Genomic DNA, 13400 nt, shown 5'->3' with positions numbered 1-13400 from the left:
GAAATCTGATATTCAGGAATCGAAACTACAGGGAAGAATCAGGCGGCAGGCAAATAAATGGGGCGCACTAATTTTCATATTTTATGCGTGTGTGTACGCAACCATCAATGCAATTCTACGGGAGTACCAAACCGGTGGGTCGAGGCCAATCTACGGATTTATGTGGTGGCAGAAAATTTTAGAATTTCGGCCCTACATTTTAGCTGTTGAATTTGCGCTTGATGTTCTAACTTGTTTCTGGTGTAGCTGAAACCGTGTTTCAACGAGCACTGACTCGCGGAATGGTCTCTACTTCTGCTCATTGATTCACGAAAGAATGTCCACGCAAGGCTCACCCCTGCCATAACTTTAAGGGGTAAGCGATGTTATGCCACCTAGAGGTGCATGCGCGCAGAAATGAGTCATTTAACGCTATGCAATGCGCGTATCACGGATGAGTTTTACCAGCACTAAATACGGCGAACATCTTACAAAATAGCTATAGCATATTGCCAATTTATGCAAGAAAAAAGAAGCACCTTGAGGTGCGAGCCCAAACCCGCATGAGTAGATTTTTTTCCCCAAACAAGCGCTTATTCAGAGAAACCAAGGTGGGCTAATTCTTGTGAACAGAAGCTACATGACGTAAAAGGGCTAAATAGAAGAAATGAAACCAATACAAGGAAGCAAGACCGGCACTGATTTGGTATCGTCTGTCACGTACAGCCGGTAAAAGGCTTGTCTATAACACAGCGTTCGTACTCTCAGCCCTATCCTGCCCCGCCGGAGCGGGATTTGAATAAAACTACTGCGGAATTCTGAAGTCTTAGCCCTTCGCTTTTTCCTCCGACATGTTTGGAACGGGTATGTTTTGGTAGTTTTCTGATGTAGCTGGTTGAAGTTGAAATCGCTGTTATAGACAAGCGTTTTACCGGCTACTCGCGATTCGCTCTGTGTCCGTTGTATTTCACCATCAGTTACACACAGCCGTCGCTCGCCGTTGCGTACCACGGACCCACACAAAAAGGAAGCCCAGATTACTGCTGCAGCACGTTGCAGTTTTCAATTGCTGCGGTCGATCAAAAACGAGCAAAATCACGTAGTCCGCAGTTTGCACGGCCAGCGCATGCAGAATCCTTCGATCGGCGCTGCAACAAGCCGTCAACACATGAACTGTGAAATAATAGCTCAGTGCACTCACTTTTGCTTGTAATGACACACGGTAACTGATAACTCTATGTCATAAAGCTGAGTAGATTGAGGGAAAAGCGCTCTGCTCAAACTGTACTGCTGTCGTATATATCGGTGAACTTGAGAGCTCCGTCACTGCACCTGCCATTTCCGCAACGCTGTGAACCGATTTTCGTGCCAAATCATTTTTTTTTTATTTTCTGCCAAATGCAGCGTTAAAGAATATATGTCACCCTGGTGGCGGGATGTAGCCCGTACCGCAAGAATATCGAATTGGAACGTATGGGAAATGCGGAGACATGTACTATCGCGGACACGATGACCTGTAACGCTCATTAGTATTCACCCCTTTATGCAACCTTCGTATGGTACCCGGGATAAAAGATCAAGCACGCATTACAGCACAACGTCCTAACGAATCAAACCGTACGTTTATGCCAATACGCCTCTAGCTGTGGTTCTCTTTCGCTTCCTTTTGCTTTTCCGCGCCCTAACCAACTTGTGATGCACACGTATGTGAGCAAATACTACGTTTAGGGCACTTCAAAAAACAGCTGCGGTTTGGTACGGTGCTCGAACGCCAACAAAAGTAATCCGGGGACGCGGTTCTGAGCGCTTCCTCGTCGCTCTTACGGACGTCATCCATGACAGCAGCATATTACCGGTGTCACCTCCCGACATGTCAGGCACAAGTGAATTCTATTTACTCGCCTCGTTTAGACGTAATACTGGCTAAGCGAGAGGTTGGTTTAGTCTTGCAGCGCGTACAACGACTGCGTTTTCGTTTGGAGTATATACGTCGTAGATAAACAAGTATCGTGGGATGTGATTATCCCAACACCTGGCGACCACTGTTATCTTTTAGGGGAATATAAGCCACGCGATAATGCTAGGCATAGTGCAAGGATCTGCGTCGTTAAATGTGCAAACTCAAGCCTCACAGCTAGAATCAAGAAATGTTAATGATACCACGGAATAATAAATGGTCTTGAAGTAGGGAGAAACAGAATAGCTTGTACGGGAATGAAAAAAACCCAGTGCAGCATCGGAAATACTTACGCAGGACTCAACAGACGCAACTAGATGCGAAATTCCCTATTTCGCAGGAAATATGGGGGGGGGGGGCACACTGTTCTGTCCGAATGTGGATGAAAATCAAGGAATAAACGTTTTAGTAACCACATATATAAGCTGTGCGTTCATTGTGGTGCCGCTCGTGGTAGCTGCTGCTGCGACTTCTGTGATTGTTCATGGTCGCCGTAGGAGGCATATTTCTAGTCCAACAGTTGCTTTGCTTTAGCGGAGGGAGAATGTTGAGCTCGTTTTCCTCTCTGGAAAAGTACTGTGCATTGGCTGTGCAGTCATCTGGTGACCGACAACCGTTCGACAAGTTTGAGACGACTTCTGCTCCATGACCGTCTAGGAACAAGTGTTGTGCGCGCTGCGGTTTTACGCGACGGGTCGCTTCCACGGAAGCGTTCGTAGCGACCCCACCAGAGTCTCCACAAGATTCGAAGTCGGGTTTCCACAGTAGCCGCACGATGCGTTGCCGACTGTGCTATCCAACACGTTGATAGCGAAAGAACAAAAGTTGTTGTCGCTGTTGCCATTCCTTCCTTGGTAGCACATGCCCACTCGGGGGATGGGTCCGCAATTGGGAGCTTTGAGGAGCTAATATTCCCGGTTCGCAAAATTGATAAAACTTTGAATTGGAAGAATTGTCTGTGCCGCGTGACACCTGAACAGAATGGTGCGTGAGGAGGGCAGGTGCGCACTACCCGCACAGAACCCAGATACTAGGGAGACTTTGACGTGTGCCAGTCTGCTTGCCCGCGTAATTCACGCAGTGAGACGAAGAAATGAAACAGAAGGAACGGATCGAAAAGTGGTATAGTAGAAAAGAAGCCGGGCGACGTCATTCCTGCAGGAAGAGAGAGAAACAAAAGTGAGGAAAAAGACACGAATAAAATGTATCAGTAAAGAACTTAATGAGTATTGCCAGGCCTTCGACGGCAAAGCACTTAAGCAGATATGAATGGCCCGAAGAAATTTTGTCGACAGAGGGTTTTGATAACGTAATAGCGAGCAGCAGTTATTTTGAATGTGCCGCGTTTCTATTACCGGTTTTTGTTTTCGGTCTTTCGCCATAATCACGTGATTGTCTTGCCTGACACTGACGGCAGAAACTGCTTCTTAGGATGGGAAGTTCCAAACAAAATCACATATTAACGCTGGGGATAAAAAATAAATGAACTTTGTAGGGGAATACAGATAAATAAAATTAAAGCGCAATGAAGTAAAGTAGTTGGATTTTCTTGTCCCCACTATCCATCAGGGCAACAATGGAGCGAGAGAATGCCGCCACGACCTAACCGCGCTTTCTTGGGGCGGGCTGACCTGGAGCGGCTAGGTCACGTCAGTAATACACAAATCGCATAAATTCCATTTTTAAAGAACTTTACCCCCGCCTCAAAATATTGCTGTTACGAGGAGTTGCCACAGCGCGGCTCATACCGAGCTTTCCAACTCGGGCCTTCTGGAATAGAACCCCAGGTCAGCTATTGTAACTGTCACGGAAAAATTGCCACCACTTGGCAGTCGGGATGAAAAGCTCGTAGCTTGTGGCAGGTACGGGAAGATAAAGAGAAACTAAGGCACGTTTTTCTGCCCTTAAACCTACACCCAAAGATTCAATCATCAGCTCCACGGCAACCGTTGCCGCAAGCGGTACGTGGGCTACCCACAGAACTTTCCACAGTGGCTGCGACCTCTCTAGGGTGGTAATTTCCGTCAGCAAACATTTGGGCATATTGCCGAAGAATAGCTGCTTTTAGCGGGAGCACCCAAATAAAAAGCGATGCCATAGCCAGCGATCGCCTTGTTTGAAAATGGGGCTTCTTTTGTCGTTTAATACACACACCCTTTGTGGAGCGTTTTTTTCTGTTTTTTTTTTTGGGGGGGGGGTGGGGGGGGGGTGGCGGATGCTAAACAGCAGATACATTGGTGCACTGTCGTGATGCAGGACTGCTCCGAAGATCGGCGGTGGGAGTCTGCGCACTTAAGTGGTCAGCGCTAACGGGGATGGGGGCAGTGTTTAATGAATGGTTGAATTGAGTGTTATACCTGCAGATTTTACCAAAATTTTACAACGCGCCTCGATCTAGTTCACAGTCAATGACTCTGACGCACTTTTGCGCTTGCTTCCCATAGGCGCCACGCTCTCTCGGTAGCGGTGTGAATTTCAGAAGCCTTCATATTTGCAACCCGATTAAAGGACAGAGAACCGATTTTTGTCGAGTATGTTTTGTTTACTTCAAATGAAAGGGCACCGCCTAAAACACCTTTACCAGAAACGAGTTTGCTAAGAGCGCCCTAGAACTTTTGAAATCGCAATGTTTACACATACCAGCCGTACGTGTACCGTCAAAACGAATGCTGGCAACATGACAGTTAGCCTTGCAGCAACACAAGCAACACACTTGTAACTGTACGTGAGGTTAAAAGAGGTATTTAAAATTTTTCCCCGGCTATAACAACAATAATGAGTTGTTTGGACACGTATAGTGTCATGTTTGGACACTAGATGTCGCCACCTTTCAGACTTCAGAAATTTCAGTGGATTAGTCAAATGATTTTCGCCTCTTTATTTATAAATTCCTTGCGGTTACCCCGCATGTAAAACGCTGGCTTTTATATGAGCTGGAGGGCATGCACTCCACAACAATCGGTTGTCTGTCCATTAAAAAAATTTGATACGCGAGCGCTGCCGCAAAAAAAAAAAAAAAAAAAAAAAAAAGAAAAAGAGAATGTTCAGAAGTGTTTTTCATATGTCTCATTCAGTAGCAATGTTGACTGTAGCCGAAATCCCAGCGGATCACTCTAAACATAATTTCCGCTTCACTGCTGCCCAAACCACGCCTGTTTAGAAGGTATGCCACCTTCGTTTGTCCCAAAAAACAACTTCCTTCCCTAGAGCGCATCACGCAGCGGATAAGAGAAAGGCAAGGCCACTGACGGAAGGACCGATCAATGAACTTCCCCTACGTCCGCCCTGACATGTTCAGGCATTTTTATACAGCTTAGCAAGGAAAGAAATTGGGCTAGTTGGTTTGGCATCTCTGTTCGATTACGCTTCAGGTTACGGGTATACAAAGTTAGGGAGGACACACGAACGAAGCGTACAACACTTTTGCAAGCTATCAACTCATTTAATGCAACAAGAACTTCCTTTCAATGCAACAAGAACTTCAACCACACTTTCTTGGCAGTGTTATTGTGTGAAAACGTAATACCTGGTGTTATAACCCATTTTTACCTGCCAACCAACGTCCGCCCCCCTCCGATCAGGAGACTCGACGGCGTTTTATGTATTTTAGCTCATAATGAGCGTGAATAATGCAACGCATGGCAGTTACTGAGTGGTTTGAGAATGGTTTGGCGGCCTTGAGGTCCCCGATAGCATCTCGAATAGGAGCGGAATGTCGAGCGGTTCGTGCAAGAACTGGAAACACACGAGCATTTCTGTACCGCAGTGTCGAGAAGCGCAACGCTTCCAAGTTGGAGTGTGCGTGTAGCGAGCGTCCTTGGGGCCCGTCGCCGCGAACGAAACGTAGCAGGAGGAGGAAAGTGAGCGCGTGCGTCGGCTTGCGCAATGCGTCCTGCAGCTATCAGCGCGACACCAACTCGCCCGCCCTCGGTTGCGCGCCGCTCTGCTGTTTGTTGTTGACGCTGGTTGTGACGGTCGGACGACAGACAGCGTCGAATATTCGGTGAGTGCGAACAGATTTTCTCTTGCTACACTCTTCGTGGAGGACACGGTGGGCGCCTTTGAAGTGGAAACTCGCTACGACCGGGCAATGAAGCGGACGCTTCGAATCCGGCCAAGCGGGCTCAGCGCGTGCGACTGTCTCACTCTGAGCATGTGTGAGACGCGTTCGATCAACTGCCAGCGGAGAAGCAGCTTTGACAAGCGTTGCTTTTCCCACCTCAGCGAGACTGTTTTCGTAAGGGCAGTGGCCTGGAGGAAGACGGTGACAACACCCCACCTCCCCCTCCAAGCTGCTCTGAAACGGCGAGTGCTACGCAGTGACAGCTGTAGAGTTTTCGCAGCCTTCGGATACGCCTGCCGTCTGGGCCCTACTGGACGTGACGTCGGAGCCGATCATTTTAACTAATGATGGCTATGGGTGTTCGTGTGCTATACTGGTGGAAAAGATGATGCGCCCGAGTCTGTTCGTGCGAGAATCACTTATTTGCGTTCAGAGCCATCTGAACACGTCGCTTCCCCCCCCCCCCCCCCCCCCCCAACCCCAAAACTGTCCTGTGTCGGGGAGCGGGGTCATGTGCACAGCGCAAAGGGCGTAAGACGTGCCGTGTGTAAATTCTATTGATTGGTTTACGGTACTAAAACCGCAGCAAAAACCCTGCTCAACGTGTTCTAAACAATGTTAATGAATTTGGTGTGAACGGTTATATGTCTATTTTAATTTACTCCTACAGCTTGTCATGCTTCCACCTTGTCGTGTCTCTCGTCAAACGGCATTTGAGTGCAATACTGGCGTGTCGGTCTTGAGACAGGAAAAGAGGGGGGGGGGGGGGGGGGGGGGGCGTTTTGGTGATATGCTTGTGGCCGCGTAATATACTGCCATGCGGGCCGCAGGTTGCCGACCTTGGGTTTAGGTCATTGGGTTGTCTGCCTCTATCTTCATCCGTATGTCTGGGAGATTTTTCCATCAAGAAAAATCATTCCTTCAGCCATGCGTGAAGATAGGACTTTTGGCGCGGTTATTGTAGGATGGAGTAGCTCCTTGGCTTTATGGAAGCTATCAATGCTACAAACATTGGTGGGGTTTTTGAAACATCTTAAGATTCTTGACCGGTTACCCCTTTACGATGCATGTAAAATGTCGGGATTCATCCGGAAAATGTTGGAGTTTCCACGTTTTAACAGAAAACAGGTGGTCCATGTATTCTACAACACTCCTAAACTAATCTACAAGTGTTTATGCCTTGCAGCGGAGGTTAAGATCCCCGAAGAACTTCATGTTTTTGGCTAACGTATTGTAATCGAAGTATCATCATGCATGCTTGAAATCTTGAAATGTAAAAACGGTACATAGTTTAGGTAATAAAAAGGGAATTGAAACAAGCATGCCTGTACGGTCCGAGGTGCCATGAATTAAAAGACGGGGTATACTCCGTTTGAGCCCAGAGTTTACAAAAACAAGGTGAAGTGTTGCAATCAGTGTAGTATGGGCATCGACATTCCGGACAAGGTCAAGGTTCAACGAAAGGGTGGTCAACGCTCCTCCGAATGCGGTATCACAGCCAGAGAGAGAGAGAGATAGTGAACGTTATTGAGGACCAGATGGTGGTGATACGGACATAGTCCAGGCTGTCTTCTGAAATGCAGAGATCAGCGCCTTCTCGATGTGGGTTACCAGAAGGAGCTGTTCAGAAAAACTAGGTAGCCAGAATCAGCCAGGTGGGACTCAGGAGGATGCCCTGCTTTGTGTGTGGCTGTACCGCAGACATTTCGGAAATAATTTGGGCCATTCCCAGAGTACGTGTCTAGCATTCATTCTCTTCGGGTAAGTTAACGAGAACCAGTCGATGCCTGTGACATAAAAATGTTCCATCACTTACGGATTATCCTGTTCGAGTCTAGAACTGTGCATATATTGCGCTCATTGTCAAATTTATCAATTGAAAAATCAAGCGGGCGGTAGAGAAGGCCAATAATAATGGGTTCGTTAAGATAAAGTTTCTACCAGACGAATTCTATGTCGGCGGAGAGGGTAGGAATTACAATTTAAAATTTTAACAAAAAAGAATGCAACACACCCAGTGCGCAGTTACAAACGACCAGTTGTAACTGCGATATATCCAGGATAGTAGAATTCGGAGTGGCAGATGTCATGTAACCAGGTAACGGTAATCCCAACAGTATGTTGAATACCCCGCGCGGAGCACCTTGGGTTTTCAAGATGACGGTATTAGTGACACGGTATTTGCCCCGAGCCCCCACACATAAGCTGTAACCAACCGTGGCGACAAGTTGAGAGGTGGAGCGTACAACGCTCGAACGTTTGCCGTCGGAGCCTTGGTCAAGTTCCTGCCGGTAGGCCCCTTGTCTGTCTACCAGGGCGGGAGCTCCGGGACCTCGTTGGCCATCAGGGCAAAGTCAGTGAAGAAATTTCCAAAATTCCCTTTTTTTTTTCTATGCCATATGCTAAATTCAACCCCCACCCCCAAACAAAAAAAAATACCTGATCGGACACTGAAAAGAGTCCGCCCCGATGTCTCGTTCCCACCCCTCTCTACGATCACTTTACGAAACCTGATAACTATCCCCGTTCCCTGATTATCGATCCTGTTGACAAATGAAACCCCCCTTGCTTCCGAGTCAGTATTCCTCATTTCTAAATTCCTTGAAGGTATTCTCGGCGAGAAGATCCTAATAAATTCAGAAGAGGTGAAATTGATTGATTGATTGATTGATTGATTGATTGATTGATTGATTGATTGATTGATTGATTGATTGATTGATTGTCAGGTTTAACGCGCCGACGCTGCAGAGGCGATAAGGCGCGCCGTAGTGGAGGGCTCCGGATTCATTTTGGCCACATCACGATCTTGAACGTGCACCGAAATCTCGAACACACGGGCGTTCTCTTTTTGCCTCCAACAGAAAAGCGGCCACCGCGGCCGCGAATCGAACCCGCGTCCTTTGCGAACAGGTGAAGTCCGGGTCGAAGTGAGCACCCAGCAACAAGCAACGAGCCTCTCGAAACAAAGCGCATAGCAGATCTGGACATCAGGGTCACACCCCACCGCAGCCTGAACAGCTTTCAGGTCGTGAGTGAGTGAGTGAGTGAAAAACGTTTTTTTCAGCCGGGGAAGTGAGAGTGGTTCCCTATTCCAGGAAGCCATGTGGTGTGCGCGCAGCCTTCGCTCAGCAGGCCAGAGGTGTATGGACATCCAGATCGCTGCTGGTCACCAGGTTCTCCCCCACAGCTCAGGGGTAGGAGGGGGGGGGGGATGGAGGAGGGGGGAGGCTGGCGTTGTGCTTGCACTCTAATATGACTCGAGGAATAGTGCCGGATTGTAAACATCTCTGAGCCCGATTTGATTAATGAAATTTATGCTGACCTTTTGGAATTCGCAAAGGATCAGTGTCCAGGCTGTTAGCGCATAACCATACGCCGCAGTAACAAGGAAATAGCAACTAAAACATTATCTTGAAATTCGAATGATCCACCCTTACAGATTGTTTAAACGCACGTTTTTTTTTACATTGTTATGTCCGGCCGTACACCCCGAACCCGCGGGGGTGCTTCAACTTGTGCTAGCGGTTAGGGCATGCAACCAACACTTGCCGCGGCCGACTTATGTGTGCAAAGTGTTCCCCACACTACCACCATAGAGAATCCTGTCAAACCACACAGTTAACTTATAGTAACTGCCAAGGTCCGCACCCAGCATATTTCCGCAGCTGTGACAAGTTTTAACCTAAAAGAAAATATCGAGCCATCTCTACTAACGTGAAACCTGTGGAGTGGCGAAACATGCAGTCTATAAGTATATTCTCGGCACCTTGGCGTTTTTGCCCGCGGAGATGAACCCGTAACGTGAAACCTGGGGAGGGGAAGGGCGAAGCATGCATTTTATAAGTGTATCCTTGGCGCCTTGGCGTTTTCGCCCGCGGACATGGGGGTACAGGTATATAGCTTTGCTGTAAATCTCGTGTCTTTAAAGCACGAAGGGTTCTTTCTAGCGCGAAGCGTTGGAAAACGAGTGTCCCGGTGTGCTCTTTTAGTACGCGTTTTCAGCTGAGTTTAGCTCAGCTAAGCTCAGCTAAACTCAGCTTAGCGCAGCTAAGTGGGGCGACGATGGATATTTGTCCCTACGAAAACACGTTGTGCCGGAGACTCGCTCGGCCGCCCGAAGCGCCGGAGCCACCCGCGGCTTCCTCCAGAGCTGCAAACGCTGATTCGCTACAGTATTTGAAGGCCCCCGGTATTAGCGGAGCCACAGTCTTCAGCACCAGCTGCATCATAGAGGCTGCATCACACCCAAACAGCTACGTCAGTGCTTCCTTGAATGGCGACGAGGATTTACATGTAAACAAGGAACACAAGAACAATTTTCTTGCGTATTTGTACGGCCTCTGCACGACACAGATTGGGAACATTTCTTATATGTGGCCATGAACACGTAATCAAGGGGTTGAGAGGGAAGTCGCGATCTATGGAAGCCTATTAGGACCTCTTCAAAAGTCTGCTTGTTGTCGGCAGCGTCACTTGCCATCTATTTCTCGGCAGTAAACAGCTGTAAAAGCATCTCTCCCATTTCTGGATAGGCGTTAGAATCAGATTTCGAACGAGTAAAGTACCCGACAGCTACAGCTAAGGCAGTGTTTTGTAGGTTTTTAGACAGAGCAAATTGAGGAGGTCCTGGGTTCCACTCACCTTTTCTTTAGCTGTAATTATTGTACTATTCGTACAAAGCTTGCCTTTTTCTACGGTTGTGGTCCTGCTTACGGTGGTGTCCGAGCCGAAACGCTCGCTGAGCGATATCCGCGGGGTTGTCAGATGCCGCTTGCCGACGAAGGCTCAAAGCCTCCACATCTCGTGTAACGCTCCGAGCAGATGGCCCGATCTCGCTCTCATTCATGGCGAAGATCGCATGCCCACGGAGAGTCACATGGTCAGGGGCGAACTAGCTGCTGAGAGCGCATGCGCCAAGGAGGCAACAGCGGCGGCAGCACCGAACGTGACCGGCTCGGCCCGACGAGTCACGAGATGTGCTGCCAAGTATACGGCGCAGTTGCGGTCACGTGAAGATCAAGTTTACCGCGACGGTGAAACCGCTGTACGAGATTAGTAAAGCTTTGCTATACAAGATTTGACTCGACCCATTGCACAATATTGGTGTTTATTTCAAGTGTACCAATTGCGTAAGTAATTCGTACCGGGGAAATCTATCGAAACCTCTTTAACGAAAAAGCATAGTGCGTCAACCTGGTATTTGTTATGCTTGTGCAAAGTCGTGTAGAGTTACAACCAGTCGTGCTACAATTGATTGTTATTACTGAAAGTACATGTTGGTGCGGATAAAATTCTGTATTTTGAGAATAGCGATAACCTGCTTTGAATGCCGTAATGGCCCGAACCACGCCTTCTATTTTGTTTACTTTCGTGTTTTGTTGGAGCAGTGGACGCACCTGGCTGTCATTTGTTTTCTAAGAGGAGCACGTGTTCTCGTCTCCTTTTTTTGTATGCCGCACAGGCTATCTTATCTCACAGGGAGAGTGTTTCGCCGTGTCATCAGTAACGCAGAATGTTCGTCTTTGATCGCCAGTGTTTGGCATCTAATTCGACGGTTCCAGAAATAATTACATGGAAACATAAATGCTCGCAAGGCAAACACCGTGGCATCGGGTTTCCTGTCACTCCTCTGTGCACGTTCCGTTATCTGCTACGTCGCCGCTTGTGTGTTCTCTGAGTTCTTAGCCGAAAACAAGTTCGCTCCAATAAAGTTTTGTTCCTTAAATAAACCTGCATCGTCCTTGGATACGTGATAATATGCTAAAGGAGTTTCCAGCCCATGCATGTTAAAGCAGTAGTGACACGAAATTTCAAAGCTGAGATAACTATGTAAAATGCTTCCTTTTTATCAGGAGATACTCCCAGCACGTTTCAACAGTAGCCGTTCAGTATAACACATTTTAAATCCATTTTAATCTCTGCCTGCACGAGAAAGCCTAGAGCGGGCCACCTTGACATCATCTGCTACTTGTCCCAAATTGCCAACGTCGGGGCTTCCGTGACGTAGCCGATGGGCTGCCCCGGTTGGCGCGCACGGCTACACCCAAACCATGACGTGTACACACGGCTACACCGTGTGTACACGTCATGGTTTGGGACTGACGTCACGCTGCCCGCCCGCGCGGGGATGGTGAAGACCCCGGCCGGTCTGAGCGAGGACGTGCGCTCGCTCGCGCGCGCGTCCAGACCGGCAGCGGTGCGACAAGAATGGTGATGTCAGGTGCTACTTCCTGTCATGGCGGCCGCTCGGCGTTCGTTTTGTCGAAACCGAACCTGACACGAATAAACGACGCCGTAAATCATTGTTTACGCTGCGATCGACCGTCTTGTGTGCCATTCACTGATTAGTGGGCTAATGGGCACCCATATCTGCGAGAAAAAAACGTAACACAAAAATTGCGTGTCAGTACTCCTTTAAGACATTGGCCGGTAGTTTTCAACATGCTCCTAGTCCTGAATTTTTTGCCGGGCATAAGCTGCGCCACAAGTGAGGGATCCGGGAACCGTTTCTGTTGCTGTTTTAGAGATAACCGACTCAGCGAATCTACGCATCTATGGATTTCATCCGGAACCGAAAACTGATGTTTATGTTTACAGGGGTCATAGTATTCTCCCATAACGGATCTGTTTTCGGGCGTATTTGACGCGTACGAAAAAGATACTGCGATAGATGGGATGCCACGGGTAAGAGAGTTTAAAAATTCAGTGTCCTTCCACCTTGTGAAGAAGGATAACCACAAACGAAGGTGGGCGCCGTTTACTTGGCGCACGAAAAAATAAAACGTTTCTTTGTACTTAATTTAATTTAAAACTTAGGCGTCGATACAAAAACTATTGAAGCATGCTTACAGAGATCAAGGCCAGCTTACGCATTTCAAGACAGAGATCTTTGGCTGCAAAAACGTCGCTAAAGCGTAGCTTCAACCGAAGGTTTAAGAACCCATCTTTTGATAGCACTGGCGCCACTTTCGGTGCTGTGGAGTATTTACAGCCCGCTCTGTGCCCGTAAAAGCTGGCCCTTTTTTCTTGATTGCGGATCATCGATCACCACGGTTTAACAGCTGTCAGTTTTCGGTGCGCGGATGGATGATGGAAGGGTGAGCGTGCGTAAGACAAGTAACGGCTTGACCAAAGGTGGAAATTTCTTTAACAGCGTGCGGTGAAGAAGAGCAATGTCGATGGTCGTGCTAGAGACGCGGGCTGTTAGAGGAAGGCGAGGCAGGATCATATGTGTCGCCAAGCGGAAAACGCCGAGAACAGACTCAAGTACCATGCAGCCAAAGTGGACCACTTTAAGGGAGCGTACGCGTCATTCAAGAGAGGCCTTCTGTATTGACAATTTGGTTGTGGGGTGTGGATCGGTAGCATGGTTCGTCGTTCGCACGGGGTTTCTCTTCCCTT

At 48.1% G+C, this 13400-nt stretch overlaps 1 protein-coding gene across 9 annotated transcripts in view; it reads left to right on the top strand.

Annotated features, from left to right (window-relative positions):
• Window positions 1-13400, top strand: part of LOC144175340 (cytochrome P450 3A14-like) — a 123299-nt gene that overhangs the window by 46291 nt on the left and 63608 nt on the right. The window contains exon 1 of one of the 9 annotated variants that reach the window (XM_077704434.1): window positions 4157-4235. The exons of 6 other annotated variants lie outside the window; for them this stretch is intronic. In XM_077704434.1, the coding sequence (XP_077560560.1) occupies window positions 4187-4235 (49 nt within the window). In that variant the 5' untranslated portion in view covers window positions 4157-4186. Of the gene's footprint in view, window positions 1-4156; window positions 4236-5781; window positions 5940-13400 lie in introns of those variants that run through there. 2 more of the 9 variants (XM_077704455.1, XM_077704465.1) reach the window with 2 other exon arrangements.

Source organism: Haemaphysalis longicornis, unplaced genomic scaffold (genome assembly GCF_048455015.1).
Source record: "Haemaphysalis longicornis isolate Haplotype H1 unplaced genomic scaffold, Haemaphysalis longicornis Haplotype H1 scaffold_1, whole genome shotgun sequence".
Lineage (NCBI taxonomy): Eukaryota > Metazoa > Arthropoda > Arachnida > Ixodida > Ixodidae > Haemaphysalis > Haemaphysalis longicornis.
The sequence above is the reverse complement of the archived record's forward strand: the minus strand, read 5'-3'. Positions and strand labels throughout refer to the sequence as shown.